Below are 25,943 nucleotides of genomic sequence, written 5' to 3'. Positions count from 1 at the left end.
TTTTTTTTGCATATGAAACCGGAGGAGTTGTACTTACATCTTATGCCATCAGCTTTTCCTAGGTCACGGTTTCCTTCCACATAAAGCTTTGCAAAAACTGCATAAAAAGCACTTGCAGGAACAAAAACATAATATTCCAGAAACACGCTTTACCGATCCAATCAGCTGGTCATAACACTTCCTACGTTGGAATAGACGTCAGCGCGAACTTTTGCATTTCCGCCATTACCTGCCCGAAACCGGAAGTGACGTCATTTTCGCGGAAATGTAGTCTTTTTTACTATAAGGACCTCAGGGCCTATACTCGTCTTTTTAAAAGTTATCTTTGACTTTATGACTTTCTGTGTCGTTTCTGGGATGCTTAGGACTCATATTGCACTGCTGGAAATAGTTTATTTTGATGCACATGCTGCTTTTTTGCAAATTTGCAGTATAATATTTATTTTCGTTTTTCCTGCAGTGTATAAAAATTGGTGTATTTCAAAAATAAAACTATGAAGACACTCAAAATAAATTTCCTGTGGTGGGAAACTATTTTGTGCAACTTTTTTGTATTTACAGTTTTGAGGGATACGGCTCTTAAATTTCTCTAACTACAAATATATGTTAAAAAAGCAAAAACGATTTTCAATTTTTTTGTAGTTTATTGCACTTTTTTGCAATTTATGTAATTACTATGCACTTAATGAATACATATTATTAAAATCTGGGCTATAATGGTTGTATTGATGTATAGCAACTTGAAATGCTCCCAAAAATGGCTCCACAGCATGTAAAAATATAATATAAGCTCTGGCGGACTTGGTTCTATGGTAGGTCTTAAAGGGTTAAAGCTTAAGGCACTAACTCAAAATTAGCATCTCTTTCATTTTGGCAATTAGTTCTAACAAAAGGTAATTACAAACAGCCATCCCACCTATATGTATGTATGTATGTATATGTATGTATATATGTATGTATGTATGTATGTGTACATATATATATATCGAGAGAGAGAGAGAGTCAGTCTGGTAACTGACTTCCAGGGCAAAGTGTATTACTTTTACTGTTTACTGTCTTGATAACTGATCAGGGATTCAAACCAAATGAATAAATAAATATGTTTCATCACATGAATAAATACCTTTTAAGCATGAAATATTTTGGTTTTGCACTTTGGCAAAGAGGAAGCGGACAGCAGGTAAGAGGCACAACCCGAATGCCAGCACAGAGAACAGACAACCATGCACTCCCACACCCACACTTATGACCAATGTAGAATGACCGGTTAACCTAACAAGAATGTCTTTACTGTGGAAAGAAAGCAAAGCACTGAGAGGAAACCCAAACTGGCACAGAGAGCAAATGCAAATGACACACAGAAAGGGCTAGCACCTCCACTGAGGCGACAGCATCGACCACTGCATCACGATGCTGCTTGCCTAAAATAAACCTTTATCGATATGGTGTGTTGTTCACTTGGCTTACCGTACCTGACTCACCTTAAAGCACATGTTGCTCTGCCTTCCACACAGCCAGATGTCTCCAAACAGCACATCTGTAAAAGTAGCTCTACTGTTTTGAACTTTTGCTGTCACACTGTATGGACCATCGGCAGCAATGGGGTCAAGGGCCACTCATCAAATGCCTTTAAAAAAGAGTCATGACACGTGAACTATAGAAAATAGACCGTACCAGTACACAAAAACCTTTAGCTATGTGTGTAACATTGTAACATTTATGAAACATGATCAAGACAAATTCAGAGACTGAATCTGAGGCACAACATGCTGTTACTGCGACCACATTTACATAACAGAAGCCCTAAAAAAAGTGAGGTACCCGCTATATCTGCTGCTGCCAGGTTCACTTAGTTTGAATTCAGTACAGATGTCAGGATAAATCCCGTCTTTGACAACAACGTGCTGTTCTTACCATTTGTCACAATGACCAGTGAGGCTTGCTGTTTTTATAATCCTGACAAAGAGATGGTAACCTGTGCACCCTCGATATCCCCACAGCACAGCTCTCTCTGCAGCACCATGTGGTCTCCACAGTAGGAGGCAAAGTCCAAGTTCCCAGCTACACACACCAACAAGTTTTACTGTTTTGTTACACTGAAAAACATATGTTAATGTTGCTTATGTTTGCCCAGGACACTCTTGCAAAACTGATTGTTATTCTCAGCAGTTTCACTTCCCCCCACCACCACTTCCCCTGCCAGTGGCGGACTCCCTCAGACATCGGTGCGTTGGTGGTTCTTTGTGTCTGGGGATGGGCATCCGGGTACACACCGGCTCACTCCTTGGCGGCCGCTCATCGGGGCCTGGAGCCTGGGGCTCGCTCGGGCCACTTCGGAGGTGGGGTGCCCCCGGCCTCTCGGCCTGGGGCTTGGTCACTCAGGCACAGCTGGCTGCCGGCGGAACTCACGGGCGCGTCACTGCAACCCCCCCTGGCTTCTGCTCCGCGGCTGCTGAGTGAACCCTCATCTGGGACTCTCCTCAGCTCTTTCTGGGACAGTGGCGCGGCTGCCCCTCTGTTGGTCTTCCTTGGTCTCTTGTGTTCTGGGGGCCTCTGGATGTCTGGAGTTTTGATCTCCTCCATACCTGCTTCATGCCCTGGAGGACGGGGCTGTGCCCCCCCACATCCTCTAGCAGATCATTACATGAAGGAACCTTTTAAAAAAAACAAAAAAACAAGCGCGTCCATGCTCACAGGTGTACACACGGGTGATCACACCCACAAACTACACCCTTTTTGGCTCCTACCTCAAAGCACACTGTGTTCTGTTGATCTTATGTGCTGCACAATAATGTTTAATATTTAGTATTTACTGTCATATTCCCATATACCATATACAGTGGGGCAAAAAAGTATTTAGTCAGCCACCGACTGTGCAAGTTCCCCCACCTAAAATGATGACAGAGGTCAGTAATTTGCACCAGAGGTACACTTCAACTGTGAGAGACAGAATGTGAAAAAAAAAAAATCCATGAATTCACATGGTAGGATTTGTAAAGAATTTATTCGTAAATCAGGGTGGAAAATAAGTATTTGGTCAATAACAAAAATACAACTCAATACTTTGTAACATAACCTTTGTTGGCAATAACAGAGGTCAAACGTTTACTATAGGTCTTTACCAGGTTTGCACACACAGTAGCTGGTATTTTGGCCCATTCCTCCATGCAGATCTTCTCGAGAGCAGTGATGTTTTGGGGCTGTCGCCGAGCAACACGGACTTTCAACTCCCGCCACAGATTTTCTATGAGGTTGAGGTCTGGAGACTGGCTAGGCCACTCCAGGACTTTCAAATGCTTCTTACGGAGCCACTCCTTTGTTGCCCGGGCGGTGTGTTTTGGATCATTGTCATGTTGGAAGACCCAGCCTCGTTTCATCTTCAAAGTTCTCACTGATGGAAGGAGGGTTTGGCTCAAAATCTCACGATACATGGCCCCATTCATTCTGTCCTTAACACGGATCAGTCGTCCTGTCCCCTTGGCAGAAAAACAGCCCCATAGCATGATGTTTCCACCCCCATGCTTCACAGTAGGTATGGTGTTCTTGGGATGCAACTCAGTATTCTTCTTCCTCCAAACACGACGAGTTGAGTTTATACCAAAAAGTTCTACTTTGGTTTCATCTGACCACATGACATTCTCCCAATCCTCTGCTGTATCATCCATGTGCTCTCTGGCAAACTTCAGACGGGCCTGGACATGCACTGGCTTCAGCAGCGGAACACGTCTGGCACTGCGGGATTTGATTCCCTGCCGTTGTAGTGTGTTACTGATGGTGACCTTTGTTACTTTGGTCCCAGCTCTCTGCAGGTCATTCACCAGGTCCCCCCGTGTGGTTCTGGGATCTTTGCTCACCGTTCTCATGATCATTTTGACCCCACGGGATGAGATCTTGCGTGGAGCCCCAGATCGAGGGAGATTATCAGTGGTCTTGTATGTCTTCCATTTTCTGATGATTGCTCCCACAGTTGATTTTTTCACACCAAGCTGCTTGCCTATTGTAGATTCACTCTTCCCAGTCTGGTGCAGGTCTACAATACTTTTCCTGGTGTCCTTCGAAAGCTCTTTGGTCTTGGCCATGGCGGAGTTTGGAGTCTGACTGTTTGAGGCTGTGGACAGGAGTCTTTTTCACAGATGATGAGTTCAAACAGGTGCCATTCATACAGGTAACGAGTGGGGGACAGAAAAGCTTCTTACAGAAGACGTTACAGGTCTGTGAGAGCCAGAGATTTTCCTTGTTTGAGGTGACCAAATACTTATTTTCCACCCTAATTTACGAATAAATTCTTTACAAATCCTACCATGTGGATTCATGGATTTTTTTTTTTCACATTCTGTCTCTCACAGTTGAAGTGTACCTCTCGTGCAAATTACTGACCTCTGTCATCATTTTAAGTGGGGGAACTTGCACAATCGGTGGCTGACTAAATACTTTTTTGCCCCACTGTATCATTGTGATGTTGTTTATTCTATTACTCTTGTTCTCTTCTGCTTGTTTTCTTTTTTCTTTCTCAACAGGTGATCCAGGTGATCGATATATGCATTTTTTTTTCTTTCTTTCTTTCTTTCTTTCTTTCTTTCTTTCTTTTTTTTTCCTGCCCATTCTGTTGGTTTTTGTTTTTTGCCCTTCTCCCCCGTCCCTCTTCTCAGCTGTTTCTCTTTCCCTCTTTCTTTCTCCCCTTCTTTCCTCCAGTCAAGTCTGTCCCGTATTCAGCAAGTGAAAATAAAATAAACAATAAAAGGTGAATCAAATGGACCATTATGGCAAGGCTGGGATGGTCAATTGGGTAAAGTAAATCCGTTGGGCATCTTTCTTTGCCTTTAGACAATAATTCTGATGGCAAAAGAGCCAAACGGGACAAAAAAGGAAAAAAAAAGTGATTGTTATTCTCAGCAGTTTCACTTCCTGGTTATTTAATGGTCGTGGTGGTGGAGCTTGTGTGTCCCAGGGATCGCAGAGGCTATGTTGTCCGGGGGGCTTTTGCCTCCTGATAGGGTCTCCCATGGCAAATAGGTCCTGGGTGAGGGAACAGACAAAGAGTGCTTGTCAGGTCAAATGTGTGATATTTGAATTTGATATTGAATTTCACAGCGGCCTCTACTGTTGCGGTAACAAAGCAATATGGCAGTAGCCCGCACGCTATGCTTTCATATTAAAATATGAAGGTTTTGTGAGTGATTTTGTAAATAGGGGTATTTTTAGCCACTCCATGACATGCTGGTCAGTCACAGGAGCACGTTCAGTGAGAGACTGCACCACTGAACGACACAGGAAATCTTTCCTGCCTTTGGCCATCTCCCTGTACAACGCATCCACTTAACACACTGGTTACTGCTACAACTACACATGTTTCTTTTCCAGCTATTTATTAATGAGTGACTTATGTGTGTATATATATATATATATGTATATATTGTACTATTCTTAGTTAGCCTATTGTCTGTCTTGTTAATGTTGGTTTATGTTGGTTTATAATGGAGCACTGTAACAAAAAAATAATTTCCCCCAGGGATCAATAAAGTATTCTGATTCTGATTCTGATTCTGATTTTAGTCTAGCATGATGAAAATTTCCCTGTCAAGAGGAAATTATTTAAATGCATAATGTAAATGTTTATACTAAAGTTTGCAGCAACTAATTTACTGCAGATTGCACTAAATCTAATGCTTAAAGGAAAAAAAAACATATTATGCCCATTGTGGTTGTCACAGTTACTCCTAGTAGTGTTTTATTTATTTTAAATCAGAGGAGACATTAATGGTTTCTGTAAATTTATGTTCAATTTATGACTCCAAAGGGACACAAGTGTGTTTGAAAGAGTTCTACTAGATGGAAAATTTTTCAGGGTCATATATCTGGTATTGTCTCTTAGAGCAGGGGTCCCCAATCCCAGTCCACAAGGGCTGGTGTCCCTGCAGGTTTTAGATCTCAGCCTGGGTCAACACACCTGAATCACACGATTAGTTCATTACCAGGCCTCTGGAGAACTTCAAGACATGTTGAGAAGGTAATTTATCCATTTAAATCAGCTGTGATGGATGTCTTAGTATCCAATAAATGTAAAAAAAACCCAACAACAACAACAACAAAAAAACACAAGAAGAGATTAAATAATGTGAATTATTTATCATCATAATTGTTTATCAAATTTGGACAAAATGTTTCGTGGAATAGAGCTCCGGGCGTTTCGGGATTACTAAAAACGCGGTTGCTTTTTCTGGCTTTTATTTTGAAGGATCACGAGATTTGCGCGTCAGCTGCTGGATGACGTCACGACATCGACGCACAAATCCCGAGTCCCGAAACGCAAGTGATGTTTGTATCTGTTACGTGGACTGTCGCCAACAAGACAACAAGCGCGTGACTTTTCCCCACACAGCTTTCTATTAAGGCGGCTCGTGCTGTGATCATGGCTGCTACACTTTGTGTTGTTTTTGCACTTTTAGCTTCTCTTCACACTTGTGGTGAGTGCATTATCTTTACGCTGCATATTGTGGCAGTTTTCGAGTTTCCAGCAAACCTTGACCTACTTAATGTAAATCTAACCGGACCCAATTTTTTATGTTGTGTTTTTTATTCATCTGCATAAGTTTTATGATTCCTTGAAACTTTAAATAACCAGGAAGTGAAATTGCTGAGACGAACACCATCTTTTGCAAGTGTCCTGGGCTGACATAGGCAGCATTAATCTTGCTTGTTTTTTTCAGTGTAATAAAACAATAAAACTTGTTGGTGTGTGTAGATGGGAAGTTGCGTTTTGCCTCCTACTATGGAGACCACATGGTGCTGCAGAAGTCTCCAGAGAGAGCTGTGCTGTGGGGATATGGCCCTGAGGGTGCACAGGTTACCGTCTCCTTGTTAGGTTTATTTAAACGGCAAGCCTCACCGGTCACTGTGACAAACGGTAAGTACAGCACGTTGTTGTCAAAGACGGGATTTATCCTGATGTCTGTACTGAATTCAAACTAAGTGAAATTGACAGCAGCAGATATAGCGGGTACCGCACTTTTGTTTTGGGGCTTGTATTCTGTAACTGTGGTCACTGACCTAGTAAAAGTAACAGCATGTTGTGCCTCAGATTCAGTCTATGAATTTGTCTTGACCATGTTTCATAGATGCTAAAATGTTACACATAGCTAAAAGTTTTTTGTTTCTTTTTCTTAAAGGCATTTGGCAAGTGACCCTTGACCCTGTTGCTGCTGGTGGTCCATATAATGTGACAGCAAAAGTTCAGAACGATTCAGCTACTCTTACAGATGTGCTGTTTGGAGACATTTGGATGTGTGGAGGGCAGAGCAACATGTGGTTTAACATGACTCAGGTAAGGTTGTCTGTCTCTGTGCTGACATTCAGGTTTTGCCTTATACCTGGTGTCAGCTGGGACATACCAAAACCCTCTGCATCTTTGCCCAATTACAAAAGAGCCATCAAACATATAAGGCAAAAAGCAGTTTCTTCTTAAAATGTATTTAATCATTTGTTAAAGCATATCTATTTTGTTTACTCACTCTTCACCAGATTTTCAATGCAACAGAGGAGCTGTCTGTTGTTGCTAAGTATCCTTATGTGAGGCCTTTTATGGTAGCGTTGAACACAAGTGACATCGAGTTAATGGATCTGATAGAAGTAGAGATTCCCTGGTCTGTGCCCACTGCCAGTAAGATACGATTTTATTTTCATTTTAAGTATTTATTGAGATATTGGAAAATGTGTTTATACTTAAAGGTTTTGTTTTGGATCATTGAACATTCATATAATACTTTGCATCTCTCCCTAAATTCAAGCTATGGTTTTATTGTGGTTTCAACATATGACATTAGAATATGGTCTCAGGTCAAATAAATATCAACCATGATGCATATATGCCGCTCTTAGCTTGCGTTATACTGGTTGATTAATGAACAGCTGTGTTTCCAGGTGTGGTGGAAGAGTTTTCTGCTGTGTGCTGGCTCTTTGGACGTTACATGTATGAGACCTTGAAGTACCCCATAGGACTGGTGGAGTCCTGTTGGGGTGGCACACCGGTCGAAGTGTGGTCATCTTCAAGAGCCCTGAAACAGTGTCAAGAAGTGCCAGTTGTAGACGGGTAAGGACATAAAGACACATTCTCCAGCAGTCTGACTGAAGTTAAGACAGCAGTTGTTTCTGTGTGTTTAATACCCATCAAACATGGTCTGTACTAACTGCACTATGCATGTTTTCTCCATGTCGTGATCTCAGACCTAAAACGAATTCTATTTTGTGGAATTCAATGATCCACCCATTGCTCAATATGACCATCAAAGGGGCCCTCTGGTACCAAGGTAAGACTCCTTATATCACAGGTAGGTTTGGAGTATTCAGTGACTCTCATAAACTTCTGGGGTTTATCACATTTTCAGGTGAGGCCAATGCAGAGTATAACCAGGACAAGTACAACTGTTCCTTCCCGGCTATGATTGATGACTGGAGGATGGCATTTCATCAGGGCTCAGGGGGGCAAACAGCTCCTGACTTCCCCTTTGGGTTTGTCCAGGTCTGTTAGGCATTGGTTTAACACTAACAAAGGGTAAACTTGAAACATTTTTGGTGTAGGTGCACCATTACTGTAGCACTGTAGCATCCAACAACACAAGGGCTTCTCTTTTCAGTATAAGTGTAACATAGGCCGATTTATAACATTGTTTATTGTGTTGCAATGGTGATGAGTGATTCCTCTACATGTGCAGCTGTCCACTTACATAAAGACCTCCAAAGATGATGGCTTTCCAAACATCCGCTGGCACCAAACAGCAGACTTTGGTTTTGTTCCTAACCTCAGGATGAAGAAAACCTTCATGGCTGTGGCTTTGGATTTACCAGATGCAACTTCGCCGTATGGCACGTAAGAACAAGTGAAAGCATAGAATTTTTGTTATATCTAGTGTGTACAGTGGGGGAAATAATTACTGGATCCCATGCAGAATTATTTGGTTTGTTCACTTACAAAGAAATTAAGTCTCCAATTTTTTTGGTAGCTTCATTTTTGTGTAGAGAGAGAGAATATCAACCAAAAATCCAGAAAAGGCAGTTTACATAAGTTATACATTTTTTGCATATTCTCAAGCTAAACATTAGTACTCTGTGGAAAAACCCTTGTTTCCAAACACACAAGTTTATTTAAATTCAGTCTTATTTGTATAGCGCAAAATCACAAAAGCAGTTGCCTCAAAGCACTTTGTATTGTAAGGTAAAGACAATAATATATAGAAAACCCCACCAATCAGATGATCTGCTATGACAAAGCTCTTGGCAACAGTGGAAAGCAAAAACTCCCGTTTAAATGGAAGAAACCACCGGCAGAACCAGGCTCAGGAAGGGACACAGTCATTGTGGGTAAGGGGAGGTGGACAGGAAAAAAGAGACACTGTGGAAGAGAGTCAGATATTGATAAGAATTGGACATATAATCAAATCAATCCTTATACAACAGTTGGAAGAGCTTGGTCTGTGTAGCCGGCAATAAGTCAGACTGGTCCCCGGTGGGCGTTGGACTCCGCCAGGGCTACCTTTTGTCACAGATTCTGTTCATAATTTTTATATAATTTCTAGGCCAAGGGGCGGAAGGCTTCTGCTTGGGCAGTTTCAGAATCTCGTCTCTGCTTTTTATGAATGATGTGGTTCTGCTGGCTTTATGAGATAGTGACCTCCAGCTCGCACTGAAACTGTTTATAGACAAGTGTGAAGCGGCGGAAATGAGAATCAGCGCCTCCAAGTCTGAGGCCATGGTCCTCAGCCGGAAAAGGGTGGAGTGCTCACTCTGGGTTAGGGACCAGTTCCTGCCCCAAGTGGAGGAGTTTGAGTATCTCAGGGTCTTGTTCACGAGTGAGGGGAAAGGGGAGTGGGAGATCGACAGACGGTGCTGCAGTAATGCAGATACTCTACCTATTTGTCATGTTGAAGAGAGAGCTGAGTGTAAAAGCGCTCTCGATTTACCAGTCGAGCTACATCCCCACCCTCACCTGTGGTCACAGACTTTCGTTAGTGACCGAAAGAACAAGATTGTGGATACAAGCAGCGGAAATGAGCTTTCTCCACTTCTTCATTATTTAACAGACATGTGATGCAGTTCTCTATCCAGTTGACTATTACAGTGGGGCAAAAAAGTATTTAGTCAGCCACCGATTGTGCAAGTTCCCCCACTTAAAATGATGACAGAGGTCAGTAATTTGCACCAGAGGTACACTTCAACTGTGAGAGACAGAATGTGAAAAAAAAATCCATGAATTCACATGGTAGGATTTGTAAAGAATTTATTCGTAAATTAGGGTGGAAAATAAGTATTTGGTCACCTCAAACAAGGAAAATCTCTGGCTCTCACAGACCTGTAACGTCTTCTGTAAGAAGCTTTTCTGTCCCCCACTCGTTACCTGTATGAATGGCACCTGTTTGAACTCATCATCTGTATAAAAGACACCTGTCCACAGCCTCAAACAGTCAGACTCCAAACTCCGCCATGGCCAAGACCAAAGAGCTTTCGAAGGACACCAGGAAAAGTATTGTAGACCTGCACCAGACTGGGAAGAGTGAATCTACAATAGGCAAGCAGCTTGGTGTGAAAAAATCAACTGTGGGAGCAATCATCAGAAAATGGAAGACATACAAGACCACTGATAATCTCCCTCGATCTGGGGCTCCACGCAAGATCTCATCCCGTGGGGTCAAAATGATCATGAGAACGGTGAGCAAAGATCCCAGAACCACACAGGGGGACCTGGTGAATGACCTGCAGAGAGCTGGGACCAAAGTAACAAAGGTCACCATCAGTAACACACTACAACGGCAGGGAATCAAATCCCGCAGTGCCAGACGTGTTCCGCTGCTGAAGCCAGTGCATGTCCAGGCCCGTCTGAAGTTTGCCAGAGAGCACATGGATGATACAGCAGAGGATTGGGAGAATGTCATGTGGTCAGATGAAACCAAAGTAGAACTTTTTGGTATAAACTCAACTCGTCGTGTTTGGAGGAAGAAGAATACTGAGTTGCATCCCAAGAACACCATACCTACTGTGAAGCATGGGGGTGGAAACATCATGCTATGGGGCTGTTTTTCTGCCAAGGGGACAGGACGACTGATCCGTGTTAAGGACAGAATGAATGGGGCCATGTATCGTGAGATTTTGAGCCAAAACCTCCTTCCATCAGTGAGAATTTTGAAGATGAAACGAGGCTGGGTCTTCCAACATGACAATGATCCAAAACACACCGCCCGGGCAACAAAGGAGTGGCTCCGTAAGAAGCATTTGAAAGTCCTGGAGTGGCCTAGCCAGTCTCCAGACCTCAACCCCATAGAAAATCTGTGGCAGGAGTTGAAAGTCCGTGTTGCTCGGCGACAACCCCAAAACATCACTGCTCTCGAGAAGATCTGCATGGAGGAATGGGCCAAAATACCAGCTACTGTGTGTGCAAACCTGGTAAAGACCTATAGTAAACGTTTGACCTCTGTTATTGCCAACAAAGGTTATGTTACAAAGTACTGAGTTGTATTTTTGTTATTGACCAAATACTTATTTTCCACCCTGATTTACGAATAAATTCTTTACAAATCCTACCATGTGGATTCATGGATTTTTTTTTTTTTTTCACATTCTGTCTCTCACAGTTGAAGTGTACCTCTGGTGCAAATTACTGACCTCTGTCATCATTTTAGGTGGGGGAGCTTGCACAATCGGTGGCTGACTAAATACTTTTTTGCCCCACTGTAGTATGCAACCTAACCCAACAATGTAAACTGTATTTTCATACATAACCATCAACATTTCAGAGGCCGCCTTTAATAGGCAATTTTTTCTCACAGGTATGTCAGTCACATTGTACTGTCTTAAGATGGACAGACTGTACAACTCTTTTTAGCTAATACTTTTAGCATTCTACCCAACATTCAAGAGCCACAAGGAGCTCTCCTCTCGTCAGATGCCAAGTGGGTTTTGGTGTCTTGGCAAAGGACTCTTCTACATGTGGACAGGAGAAGGTGGGGATTAAACCTCAAAACTCTAAATAGCCATTGGTCTATCCACCCTACAAGCTGAGGCACACCTGTCACATTTGGGGATGAAAATAGACTAGGTAAAAAAAAAAAAAAGGAACATACCCCTCTGATGTCACTGATTGTTTGTGGATGGTGAAAATACCAAAGTCAAGGCTAGCTGTAAATGCTGCAATTTTTGGAGCCAAAAGTGGCAATTTATGGAAAAGAGGATGGAGTTGGTAAGTGGTACTTGACCCTTACCTGATGAGAGGAACATGCCAATTTTACCTCTTGTCCATAAGGTAGGTGTCTAACCTGGTAGTATCAGTTCTAGATTAGGTACTGGAATTAACATGCAGGCTGTTTTTCACTTACAGTGGCAGAATTGGTTCTGCATTGGTGGGAAAGAGATGAGTGATGCTTAAAACTCCATTTAAGAAACGTACAATCCAGTGCAGATTACTGAATTTATCTAATGTCATCATAATCACATATGAGGAAAAGAATTGTGTATTTGATGATGGCGTTGATTATTTTTCAGTGGTACGGCTAGTGTAAAGCTAACTCTAAACAGATACAAAGTATTGAGAGTACAAATATTGGATTCTAGTTTATATGACAATCAGATTGTTTATAAAAATACTGATGTGGTTTTTCCGTTTCAGGATCCATCCCAGAGACAAGCAGGATGTAGCCTATAGACTGACACTGGGTGCTAGGGCTGTGGCTTATGAGGAAGAGAACGTGCCCTTCCTCGGACCTTTCCCCAAAGAAATTGCATCCACTCAGATGTACGTCAACATTACCTATGACCAGGCAGTCTCTGTCACATCATCCAAAGACATCTTTGAGGTAAGGGTGGCAGGGATGCAAGCGTGAGTTAGCACAAATCCTAAAACTTTAGGGTTGACATTTGTATCCCTAGACCCCTTTCAAAAGTGTCCTACAGCAAGATATCCATCCTTCCATCCATTTTGTTCTGCTTATCTGGGGCCAAGTCATGGGGAAAACAACCTAAACAGTTGGCCTCAAGCCACCACCTCCACCTCATCTGGGGGAACACCATTGCCTTCCCACCCCAGGATATGCCCAGCGTGTCCTGGGCCTACCCCAGGATATCTGCCTGGTGGAATATATCCATAACACCTCGCCCAGGCAGCGTTCTAATCAGATGCCACCACCTCAACTGGCTCAATGTGATGTGGAGGAGTCATGGCTTTACTTTGAGTGCTTTCTGAATGACTGAACTGTCTCTCAAACTAAGCCCAGCCACACTTCACTTATTTTTGCCACGTGTATCTGCGATCTTATTCTTTCAGTCATTACTTGGAGCTTGTCGCCATAAGTGAGTGTAGGAATGTAGATCAGCTGGTAAATCAAAAACTTTGCTTTTATACTCAGCTCTTGGTTCACCACAACAGATTAGTACACCCATCAATGCAGAAGCTGTACCAATCTGTCATTTTCCAGCTCCCCTCTCCCTTCAGTTGTTAACCAGACCCCAGGATACTCTACTCTACTCTACTCTACTCTACTTGGGGCAGCAACTCATCCTAACTTAATTACAACAAAGCACCTGATCTGGAGTGAGAACACCATCCCTTTTTTTTGCTGAGAACCATGGTCTCAGACTTGGAGGTTCCAGTCCAATTTGGAGGCTGCCACCCTATAAGGCTTGCACCTTTTGAAGCCAACAAATTCAAAACCAAGAAACTGGGTGAAGTCCAAGAGCCACCGAACTGAATAGCTCATAGCAGTGGGTCAGATACCCCATACTCCTGAACCCTCTCAAACAGGATCCTCTGAGGGACGCTTTCTCCAAATCCGCAAAGCACATGTAGACTCGTTGGACCGTTGCACCCTGCATTCCAACACTGTCCCTACTGGTGTGCAGGTTGTGTGTGCATATCAATAAGAAACATTGTAGAATAGTCTGCACAGCCTGGTTAAGTTACTTCTTAGATTATTTACTATTGTAGTTGTGGGTTGTCTAAGTTGTACTCCTATAATCATGCATTTAAAGAATATTTAGCTGTAGTCAATACTTGCTGTGATGACTTCTGAGTCAAAGTCACTTGTTGTTCTCTTGTCTTTTTAATCAAGGTCTGTTGCTCAGATATTTGGGCTCCATGTGGGCCTAAGTCCCTTTGGCTTCAAACTCCTATAGTGGGGTGGGATCTGACCACCATCCAGCTGTCAGCTGCTGTGTGTCAGTCGTCTGAAGTCGCTGCTGTTCGATACGCTTGGAGAGACTGGCCCTGTGAGTTTAAAGCCTGTCCCGTCTACAGCGCCAGTTGGATTTTACCAGCACCTCCTTTCATCATCAATCACTCTTCATGGAAAGGAGGCGTTTGGAAAAGCTACTAACCCTGAAACTGTGACAAGACATTTGTCTCTACGGTCAGTTGGGATAACTGGGCACGGTGTTGATTGGCGACCTCTCCAGGGTTTGTAATAGGCTCGGAGCAGCTTGTCTGTTCATTTTGTAATTCCATTTGGTGAAAACACTTTGTCTTCATGAAATTTTATGAATAAAATAATAAAAATCTCCATACCATTTCTTTATTACTTTGAATATGACCTTTTACTTTAAAAATAGTTGTATTTCATTGATCAGACACATATAGAACTAATAAAAAAAATCCCTTTATAGGTTTCACAGTACAGTACAATGTATCAGCAACAGAATGGTTTGAAACTGAATTTTACTTTCATTGTCAAACTAAGGAAACATTAAGTAATAATCAGTGATCACTCTCTTCATTTCCAAATGAGCCAATGAGCTGTATATTTCACAGCCTTGTTATTAGACACCATTTCAAAGCTGCTCCAACAAGGTTGTTCTTCAATTTGACAACTGCATCACTTAACAGTGGAGCTGGAATGTGATATGCAAGCCTATGAAACTTGAATTAAAAACAAAATACAAGTACTACAGTATATGTCTCACTGTTTGGATTAAGAAAAAAGCCCAACTGTGAGACGTACAGCTGCTGCTGAAGTTTTACATTGTGGTAATTTCAGTTTTATGTACTGACACAGCTCTTTAAAGCAGTTTGCAATGGTTGGACAGTAATGGTGGCCTCTGTCTAACATCATGTACAGGACTTGAACATTTTACAGTTCTTCCATTACTTTATGCCCCAACCAACAGCTTTCCTATTGTCCTGCCTATAACCATCAGCTATCTTTGGTTATTACTGACATTCAGTTTTAAATAACATGCCAACAGAACGCAGTGTGTTCATTTGTCTTTGCTGAAGCCAAACAGGTAAACTCCTTTGGTAAATAAGCACCTGGCTGGTAAGCTGTTGGATAATTAATGTTGCATCTGCTTTCATTTTTCATGCTGTTGTTTCAGTCTATAGATGTTAATTACTGTGGCATTCATAAGGATTCACCTCACAGCAACACACCGTTCTGTGGATCTGAGGAGGATGTTTGCAAAACCTTATCTAGCAGCTTGTTTGGTTTCGTGATCACTCGCTATGGTGGTGTAATAACTGATGGTATCTGATTGTGGTGTGGCAGACATGTTGGAGTGATTGGGTTTCTAAAAAAAAAATAAAAAGTGCTTTATAGTTTTGTTTTTCTTAGAGCTCTGGTGTTAATATGTGATCAGGCTTCCATGTTTACCTTTGTTGAAATTTGAGAAAATGAGTCACTCAAAATAAAACTGCACAAACGTTTTTAATTTGCGTGGGATTTTTTTAATTTTTTTTTTTTTTTGGGGGGTGAAGAATCATGTTCTCATTGCTGTATTTGTATATTTTTTCTTTGTTTGTGAAGTTCTTAACTAATGTTCTGTGCCTTCCTTGCAGAGCAGCAATCACTGATGATTTTTAGGTGATTCAGTCAAATTTTCCTGACTAATGTAGTTTTTTGTTGTGTGTGGTTTTTTTTGTTTTTTTTTGTTGTTTTTTTTTGTTACAAGCATTAATGAAAATGTATCAATCGTTATAAAATCAAAAATAAACATTGCACTCTTTTTGTTATCATTTATGCTTTCCCACTGAATCCTTATGTCATGTTTGAGTTTTACATTAACGAATAAAGCATCGTTTCCTGTTTCAGAACAGCTGATTAGGCCATAATTTACATGAATCAGGAAGGATGGAAAAGTAATTTCATCCCAGTCAATTCTGTCATCATCAGTGAATAAAATAACATTTTAATTTAAAGTGTATAATTTTATAATAATTCATCTGTAACCTGACAGGGACAAATTCAGGAGACAGAAACTGAAGAAAAAATCTTGAGAAACAGATCAGAGACCGCAAAAGACGGATCTTCCCCCAGATTATGACCATTTCATTGTCTGAATAATTATTCCCTAAAAATTTAGCCTATTGATGTAAAGTAGTGACCTCATATTCTTGTTTTGTTTTGCTCTTTAACATTACTGAAAAAAATGCATCATAAGATTTAGAGAAAAATTCTGCTTTAATGTTCCCCAGCTTAACCATTTATAATATCATCTAATATCAGCCTTCACTGACAAATAATGGCTTACTTAGGCAGAGATGTTTTACTGAGTTATAGTTCAGCAATAGTTCCAGATTTAACTAAAAAACTACAGAACAAGTTTTTTTAAGTCTTTGATGAAAACCTGGAAAAGCTGTTCAGTCAGAAAAATAAATAAGTTAATTAATTGGTTAATACACATTTGTTTTCTATGATACATTAAAGTACATGTTGATGTGGAACTAAATCCTTATTTGTATATGTAAGAAATGACAGGGAATGAGAGTTTATAGCAGTTAGTTTTGGAGCTGCTTCCTCTAAACCAGGGGTCTCAAACTTGTGGTCCGGGGGCCACTAGCGGCCCACGTCACCCCTACTTTCAGCCCATATATTGACGTGAGGAAATATAATGCAATTTGGCCCTTGAAGTTACTTTTTCTGTTAGGGAGGATTTGTTTGTTGTTGAGTGCAATGTTAAAATAAGTTCTTTAAAAAGCAAAAAAATGATTTAATATGAGCAGAGAGTACAAACATGTTGAGGGATTGGCTGTGTTAGTTCAGTGAGAGAGTTGTTTGTGAAAACAATTTTCACTCGCAGTCAAAAACTAATGTGTACACTTGTGTCTGCATTTTTGTTTTGTCAAATATGAACAAAATCATAGCAGCCAGAAAGAGAGTAACAACTTGTTTATTTGGTAGTTCAATGAAACACTTCAGTTAAGAGTGAGAAAAAAAACTGCGTTCACATTTGCAGTTTTGTCTTGTTACACAATAATTGAAATTTATCCATCTTCTTCCGCTTTATCCAGGGCCGGGTTGCAGGGGCAGCAGCCTAAGCAGAGAAGCCCAGACCTCCCTCTCCCCAGCCACCTCCTCCAGCTTATCCGGGGGAACACCAAGGTGTTCCCAGGCCAGCCGAGAGATATAATCTCTCCAGCGTGTCCTGGGTCTGCCCCAGGGTAAATTGAAATTTAAAAAAACAAAACACTGCATTTTCGGAAATATTTGAGGGTGTTTTCTTGTTTTTTTGTTTGTTTGTTTTTTTGTACTACTTAAACACTAAAGAGGCCCTCCAATGAGATGACAGTGCCAGCAGTGGCCCACAGCTCATTTAAGTTTGAGACCCCTGATCTATACCTTCCTGTATTTCCCTGAGGATAGTAGCTCATACTCTGGAAAAATATATGGGATGGATCACTGACAATTTTATAAATGTGATGAATCACATTTATTTCATATTTTGACTGGAGAGACTGATACTCTTTCCTAAAATTTAGGAAAGATGTTAGATTGTGTTTTTACTGCAAGTGAGTCAAGCCGGACTGCCATCCCATATAGCAAACCTTTCAGTGCTGCATTGAAAATGAAGTCTGTTAATTTCTAACATAAAAATCATCATGAACTTCCCATTTAAAACATATATCTATATAGATGCCCAAATACCTATATGAGCTAACCTGCTCTGTTGTACAGCCTTAAACACCACTGGGTCATGTACCCATATACCTTTAGGGTCAAATATAATTTCTTTCATTTTGTTCACTATGGAGACCACATGGTGTTGTAGAAGTCTCCAGAGAGAGCTGTGCTGTGAGGATATGGCCCTGAGGCTGCACAGGTTACCGTCTCCTTGTCAGGATTAATGAAACAAATGAAACAAATCTCACCATTCACTGTGACAAACGGTAAGTACAGCACGTTGTTGACATCTCTACTGATTGGAAACAGAAGTCAAACTAAGTGGACCTGACAGCATGGCGGGTACCTCACTTTTGCTTTAGAGCTTCTATTATGTAACTGCTGTGAGGGCATTCAGGCAATGATTGTAAAGTTTTGAATCAATCAATTGCATTTGGGTAAAAATTTGTATCACATTGATTTGGTAATTTTACTTGATCGCAGTTCGTGTATTGGTTTGTCTCTTTGTGTTAACCCTAAAACAGACTGGTGACCAGTCCAGGGTGGACCCTGTCTCTGGACCTATAGTAGCTGGCTCCAGCCCCTCCTTCCACGATGTGTTCACAAACATTGAACACTTACATTTTTACCAGTTGCAGCTTGCGATTTCTTAGTAATGTAGTTTGTAGATGCTAAATAAATGGAAACTAAAAGTTTCATGATGCTGTGGTGGGGCCAAAAGACAAGTTAAGCATGTTTGTTTGTCTGTAGCTCAGTAAGACGCATTCTGCTTTGCTCACCTGCTCTGCACACACACTAAACATACATTGCACTTTCAGTGTCGCCATAGGGTTGGTCTAAACATCCACAGCACTGTCTGAAAAACTGAAATTGATTTGAAGTTTTACTTCCTGTTCAAATACTGCCTGTCCCACACTCAGCCTGGAGCAATTTTCTCAATCTGGTGCCAAGTATCCTGTTCGATATCTTTCAGAGGTCCCTTCACCATGTTTTCTTTAGCCTACCTCTTTTTCTTCTCCTCACTTGTGGGCTCCATGTCAGGGCTTGTCTGGTGATGTTGTTGCCCGGTTTCCTCAGTGTATGTCTAATGCATCTTCTACCTGTATAGCTACTTGCTTTGCTTTTCCCCCACAGGTCGTGATTACAGATCTTTGGCCAAAAGGTCTCCAAAATTTTGCTTGGGCAGCTGTTGATGAAGTTCTGCATCTTATTGATGGCAGCTTTTGTCATCTTCCAATATTCTGTACCATAGAGCAACACTGATTTCACATTGGGGCTGTAGATTCTGGTCTTCAAGTATTCCTGACTTTACAGCATTTAACGGCACAAAAGTGTGAGAAAATCTTCATCTGCATCATGAGTAATTTGACTAATAAGACGCCTCATAATCATCATCTCATACATTTTAATATTTAAAAGTACAAAGTCTAAAATGTAGACATGCTTATTAAGGAAAATACAACTGGAAGAGGGATGAGCAGACTTTTCCATTTTGCAGTGTATGCATATTTTGCCTCACCTCCAAATAAGAGCACACTGTGTTTATGCATTAGAGACTAACATCCTGGCTTTACAGATGATAGCAAACACAATTTTGCACACTATTGCACATTCAATAAGCACGCATCTTGTCTTATACTGGCCAGGTAAAATAATAACTGAAATCACTAAAACACAACACAACACAACAGATGTGTCTGCATGTGAAACCAACTCTACACTTGAAAAGTGTGGGGAAGAAGGTGTGCGCTATTTACTACAAGTACGACACACAGTTTGACTTGATTACTTTTAAGAAGCTCCTGCTCAAGCATTCAGTGGGTCATTAAAGCATTTCTCATGGTTGTGGCCTGATATGCTGCCAGGACACGGTATGTCTCTGGCATGACTTTAACATCTAAGGACATTTCTTCTCTGACAAAAAGCTAAACAGGGATTTTCCATTTTCCTCTGAACTCTGCTTTTGGTTACTGTTTGATGTGTTGACTTGTTCTTGTGATCTTAGCATGGCACTCTTTCAAAAACATTAAAAATTTTTAGTCCTGCACTGTATGTTTTTTTTTTCCACAATCCATCCCCGAGATGAGTAGGACGTAGCCTATAGACTGACTCTGTGTCCCAAATCCGAGGTTTATGATGCCCATCATCGGACGTTTCCCCAAAGAAACTGCTACCACTTAAGTATTCAGTATGTTCAGGCAGCCTCTGTCACGGGCTCCAAAAAGGTCTTTGAGGTAGGACTGGCAGCAATATAGGTGTGAGTTAGCATTTCCACTAATTGCAAGTTTAGCAGTTTGAATGAGAAACACATTGCAAAACACTTCAGAGCCTGGAAATCTCTGTGCATTTGTGCTAGTAATAAATAAATGTCACAGGGTGGACTCTGAATCCCTAAGCAATAGTCTCAGTTAGTGCTATCTGGATAATATATGTACCTTGACTGCATTTAACTTCCTTTTTACCGCTGTCACAGCCAGACAGTCACATTCATTTATTCACTTAAGTGTCCCATCATTAAGTGTCTCATCCCACTGGAATGTAAAGTAATGCTATTAGACTAACACTGCTAATGTAATAGATTTGTTTTGGCTAGCTTGGAGTCCAATTCAGATGTCTCCATGAAGAAAATAAAGTATGTGTGCATCTAGGAACGAAATGATTATATCTACTTCAAGGTTTTCTGGATAATTGCTTTTTTTTAATGTATAATTTGCAGATAATTACTGCACTGTGTGAATGTAGAAAAGGATGGCAAATGTTTATTTTAACACACTGTGAATTGAAATTTACAAGACAAGTCATTTTGACTCAAAATCTGCACAAATAAATGTCTGATGTGTTGCGTTCAAATCCAACACTTTTCCTGAAAACAAGAACAAAATACAGAAACATGTTTTGCTAAATGCGAGCATAAACTGGACAAAAAAACTTAACTGTAATGTACCAGTTAAATACCTGGGCAATATGTATCCCATACATGGAAAAGCATAGCAACTACAGGGAGTGCAGAATTATTAGGCAAGTTGTATTTTTGAGGAATAATGTTATTATTGAACAACAACCATGTTCTCAATGAACCCAAAAAACTCATTAATATCAAAGCTGAATGTTTTTGGAAGTAGTTTTTAGTTTGTTTTTAGTTTCAGCTATTTTAGGGGGATATCTGTGTGTGCAGGTGACTATTACTGTGCATAATTATTAGGCAACTTAACAAAAAACAAATATATACCCATTTCAATTATTTATTTTTACCAGTGAAACCAATATAACATCTCCACATTCACAAATATACATTTCTGACATTCAAAAACAAAACAAAAACAAATCAGTGACCAATATAGCCACCTTTCTTTGCAAGGACACTCAAAAGCCTGCCATCCATGGATTCTGTCAGTGTTTTGATCTGTTCACCATCAACATTGCGTGCAGCAGCAACCACAGCCTCCCAGACACTGTTCAGAGAGGTGTACTGTTTTCCCTCCTTGTAAATCTCACATTTGATGATGGACCACAGGTTCTCAATGGGGTTCAGTTCAGGTGAACAAGGTGGCCATGTCATTAGTTTTTCTTCTTTTATACCCTTTCTTGCCAGCCACGCTGTGGAGTACTTGGACGCGTGTGATGGAGCATTGTCCTGCATGAAAATCATGTTTTTCTTGAAGGATGCAGACTTCTTCCTGTACCACTGCTTGAAGAAGGTGTCTTCCAGAAACTGGCAGTAGGACTGGGAGTTGAGCTTGACTCATCCTCAACCCGAAAAGGCCCCACAAGCTCATCTTTGATGATACCAGCCCAAACCAGTACTCCACCTCCACCTTGCTGGCGTCTGAGTCGGACTGGAGCTCTCTGCCCTTTACCAATCCAGCCACGGGCCCATCCATCTGGCCCATCAAGACTCACTCTCATTTCATCAGTCCATAAAACCTTAGAAAAATCAGTCTTGAGATATTTCTTGGCCCAGTCTTGACGTTTCAGCTTGTGTGTCTTGTTCAGTGGTGGTCGTCTTTCAGCCTTTCTTACCTTGGCCATGTCTCTGAGTATTGCATACCTTGTGCTTTTGGGCACTCCAGTGATGTTGCAGCTCTGAAATATGGCCAAACTGGTGGCAAGTGGCATCTTGGCAGCTGCACGCTTGACTTTTCTCAGTTCATGGGCAGTTATTTTGCGCCTTGGTTTTTCCACACGCTTCTTGCGAACCTGTTGACTATTTTGAATGAAACGCTTGATTGTTCGATGATCACGCTTCAGAAGCTTTGCAGTTTTGAGACTGCTGCATCCCTCTGCAAGATATCTCACTATTTTTGACTTTTCTGAGCCTGTCAAGTCCTTCTTTTGACCCATTTTGCCAAAGGAAAGGACGTTGCCTAATAATTATGCACACCTGATATAGGGTGTTGATGTCATTAGACCACACCCCTTCTCATTACAGAGATGCACATCACCTAATATGCTTAATTGGTAGTAGGCTTTCGAGCCTATACAGCTTGGAGTAAGACAACATGCATGAAGAGGATGATGTGGACAAAATACTCATTTGCCTAATAATTCTGCACTCCCTGTATTTTCACATGGTTTTCTGTGCAACTCGCAATTAGTAAGTAACGTTATAGCAATAAAACTGAAACAACTGCTGGAGCTCAGGCTTCAAAATAAAGCACAGCTATTTTTCACATACAGTAGAAAGCCAAGAGGTGTACTTTGAAGGAAGATTAACTTGACCTGAGCTGCAAGTCAGATTTTCCAATGTCACAAAACAGGCTCTTATATTTTGGCTTGATCACCATGGTAACTTGTGTTGCACAGTAAACAAAATCAGTAAATACTTAGTCGTGATTTGGTGCCAATTCTATTTTATACATTTGTATTGCGGCTGACAGAACAGACTATAAAGGTGACAGGTTTTAGTGATAACCACAGACAATATATAAAAAAGTTAATTCAATGTGGCCAAAGTCTGCATGGATTTCACATTATTATGGCAGACCTGTCAGTCCCGAAAGCACTGATGATCACATTGAAAAGTACCAAGTTCAAAGCTTTTCCTTGATTTTCTCTAATAATGTGAACCTTTCACTTTAATGCTTATTTACTTGTTGCTTTAATATTTTATTATATGTCACCAGCACACACTCAATTCTTTTTTGAGGGGATAACACTGGTGATTAAAGGTATAATTTCACTGTATTAAAACAAAAGTTTCAATGTATTTTTCAATTACAACAAAGTATATTTACCTACAAATAAATAAAGTCATAAAGTAACACATAAATAAAGGTATGCACACTACCTATAAAGGGGGGTTCTGAAAAAAAGAAGAAGAAAAAACAAAAAAATAATTACATTGTGAGTAATTTTCAGTATTGTGCATTTTCATGGTAATTTTACAGAAAAACAGGTCTCCATCTCATGTAAATATTCTGTATTTTTCAGGATGCAGGCTACATCACGGGAAAAAAAACCCCCATCTTTATCTAATAATCATTATGCTGATGTGTATGATGTATTCATCTGTCCTTTTACTTTACCAATAGTAACGGTATAATAAAGTGTTCTCTCTTACCAACTTACAAGAAAACATAAATGTCTTCAAAATTTGCAGTTCTATGAAACCTTGTAATGTTGGAGCCAACTCTCATTTTTCCCTTCACAATGACATTTCAAACATAACTTTGAAAAGGAAAAAAAACACAGTGTCCCTTCCTGTAAAATATCTGGAATTTAGGTCCATGATATAACCTGCACCACAAAAAGTACAGTGTGTTTACAACGTAAGACGGTGAATTATTGCAAAACTAACAAGAAATTACACACTAATTAAACTACTTATGCAGTACTTCAATATTTACTGTATAATTTGTGTTGCTGTTCCTGTAAAACACCTGAAGTTATGCAATACTTAAAATTACTCATGTACTCATGTATTACCAAAAATTACTTTTATTACTTAAATTTACTTACTTATGTAAAAACCTGACTTGTTCCCACCTTACCTACAGTGGGGCAAAAAAGTATTTAGTCAGCCACCGATTGTGCAAGTTCCCCCACCTAAAATGATGACAGAGGTCAGTAATTTGCACCAGAGGTACACTTCAACTGTGAGAGACAGAATGTGAAAAAAAAATCCATGAATCCACATGGTAGGATTTGTAAAGAATTTATTCGTAAATCAGGGTGGAAAATAAGTATTTGGTCAATAACACAAATACAACTCAATACTTTGTAACATAACCTTTGTTGGCAATAACAGAGGTCAAACGTTTACTATAGGTCTTTACCAGGTTTGCACACACAGTAGCTGGTATTTTGGCCCATTCCTCCATGCAGATCTTCTCGAGAGCAGTGATGTTTTGGGGCTGTCGCCGAGCAACACGGACTTTCAACTCCCGCCACAGATTTTCTATGGGGTTGAGGTCTGGAGACTGGCTAGGCCACTCCAGGACTTTCAAATGCTTCTTACGGAGCCACTCCTTTGTTGCCCGGGCGGTGTGTTTTGGATCATTGTCATGTTGGAAGACCCAGCCTCGTTTCATCTTCAAAGTTCTCACTGATGGAAGGAGGTTTTGGCTCAAAATCTCACGATACATGGCCCCATTCATTCTGTCCTTAACACGGATCAGTCATCCTGTCCCCTTGGCAGAAAAACAGCCCCATAGCATGATGTTTCCACCCCCATGCTTCACAGTAGGTATGGTGTTCTTGGGATGCAACTCAGTATTCTTCTTCCTCCAAACACGACGAGTTGAGTTTATACCAAAAAGTTCTACTTTGGTTTCATCTGACCACATGACATTCTCCCAATCCTCTGCTGTATCATCCATGTGCTCTCTGGCAAACTTCAGACGGGCCTGGACATGCACTGGCTTCAGCAGCGGAACACGTCTGGCACTGCGGGATTTGATTCCCTGCCGTTGTAGTGTGTTACTGATGGTGACCTTTGTTACTTTGGTCCCAGCTCTCTGCAGGTCATTCACCAGGTCCCCCCGTGTGGTTCTGGGATCTTTGCTCACCGTTCTCATGATCATTTTGACCCCACGGGATGAGATCTTGCGTGGAGCCCCAGATCGATGGAGATTATCAGTGGTCTTGTATGTCTTCCACTTTCTGATGATTGCTCCCACAGTTGATTTTTTCACACCAAGCTGCTTGCCTATTGTAGATTCACTCTTCCCAGTCTGGTGCAGGTCTACAATACTTTTCCTGGTGTCCTTCGAAAGCTCTTTGGTCTTGGCCATGGCGGAGTTTGGAGTCTGACTGTTTGAGGCTGTGGACAGGTGTCTTTTATACAGATGATGAGTTCAAACAGGTGCCATTCATACAGGTAACGAGTGGGGGACAGAAAAGCTTCTTACAGAAGATGTTACAGGTCTGTGAGAGCCAGAGATTTTCCTTGTTTGAGGTGACCAAATACTTATTTTCCACCCTGATTTACGAATAAATTCTTTACAAATCCTACCATGTGAATTCATGGATTTTTTTTTCACATTCTGTCTCTCACAGTTGAAGTGTACCTCTGGTGCAAATTACTGACCTCTGTCATCATTTTAAGTGGGGGAACTTGCACAATCGGTGGCTGACTAAATACTTTTTTGCCCCACTGTAACTTTACACTTTAACGTTGTAAATATAATGACATAGTAAGCTCAAATAAAATACTTTGAAATTCTATTTAATTACTGGGGACTTGTGACTCATGTTGTAGTGTGCCTAATTATAAAATGTTACTTTTTTATTTGGGGGCTCAAGAGTTGGCAGTTCGTCTTGTAGGAAGGTTGCCGGTTCGAGCCCCGGCTCGGACAGTCTCGGTCATTGTGTCCTTGGGCAAGACACTTCACCCGTTGCCTACTGGTGGTGGTCAGAGGGCCCGGTGGCGCCAGTGTTCGGCAGCCTCGCCTCTGTCAGTGCGCCCCAGGGCAGCTGTGGCTACACTGTAGCTTGCCATCACCAGTGTGTGAATGTGTGTGTGAATGGGTGAATGACTGAATGTAGTGTAAAGCGCTTTGGGGTCCTTAGGGACTAAGTAAAGCGCTACAAACACAGGCCATTTACCATTTGGCAAAACATAATCAATCAATTGAA

At 41.0% G+C, this 25,943-nt stretch overlaps 1 protein-coding gene across 1 annotated transcript; it reads left to right on the top strand.

The window, feature by feature from the left end:
- The first annotated feature begins 6,269 nt into the window (after positions 1 to 6,269).
- siae (sialic acid acetylesterase) lies at positions 6,270 to 15,549 on the top strand. Its single transcript, XM_040009188.1, has 10 exons — positions 6,270 to 6,464; positions 6,743 to 6,904; positions 7,167 to 7,321; positions 7,519 to 7,657; positions 7,918 to 8,086; positions 8,221 to 8,303; positions 8,382 to 8,515; positions 8,709 to 8,863; positions 12,650 to 12,836; positions 14,088 to 15,549. The coding sequence occupies exons 1-10, from the start codon at positions 6,410 to 6,412 to the stop codon at positions 14,349 to 14,351; spliced, it is 1,503 nt and encodes a 500-aa protein (XP_039865122.1). The 5' UTR covers positions 6,270 to 6,409; the 3' UTR covers positions 14,352 to 15,549.
- The last annotated feature ends 10,394 nt before the right edge of the window (positions 15,550 to 25,943 follow it).

This window comes from Simochromis diagramma, unplaced genomic scaffold, assembly GCF_900408965.1.
Source record: "Simochromis diagramma unplaced genomic scaffold, fSimDia1.1 OVJJ01000344.1, whole genome shotgun sequence".
Taxonomy (NCBI): Eukaryota; Metazoa; Chordata; class Actinopteri; order Cichliformes; family Cichlidae; genus Simochromis; species Simochromis diagramma.
Note: the sequence above shows the minus strand (reverse complement) of the source record. Positions and strands in the feature narration are given on the sequence as shown.

Coding starts and splice junctions, on each gene's coding strand:
- siae (XM_040009188.1), top strand. CDS start 6,410: ATGGCTGCTACACTTTGTGTTGTTTTTGCACTTTTAGCTTCTCTTCAC. Junction 8,087..8,220: donor GAAGTGCCAGTTGTAGACGG/GTAAGGACATAA, acceptor TCGTGATCTCAG/ACCTAAAACGAATTCTATTT. Junction 8,304..8,381: donor AGGGGCCCTCTGGTACCAAG/GTAAGACTCCTT, acceptor TCACATTTTCAG/GTGAGGCCAATGCAGAGTAT.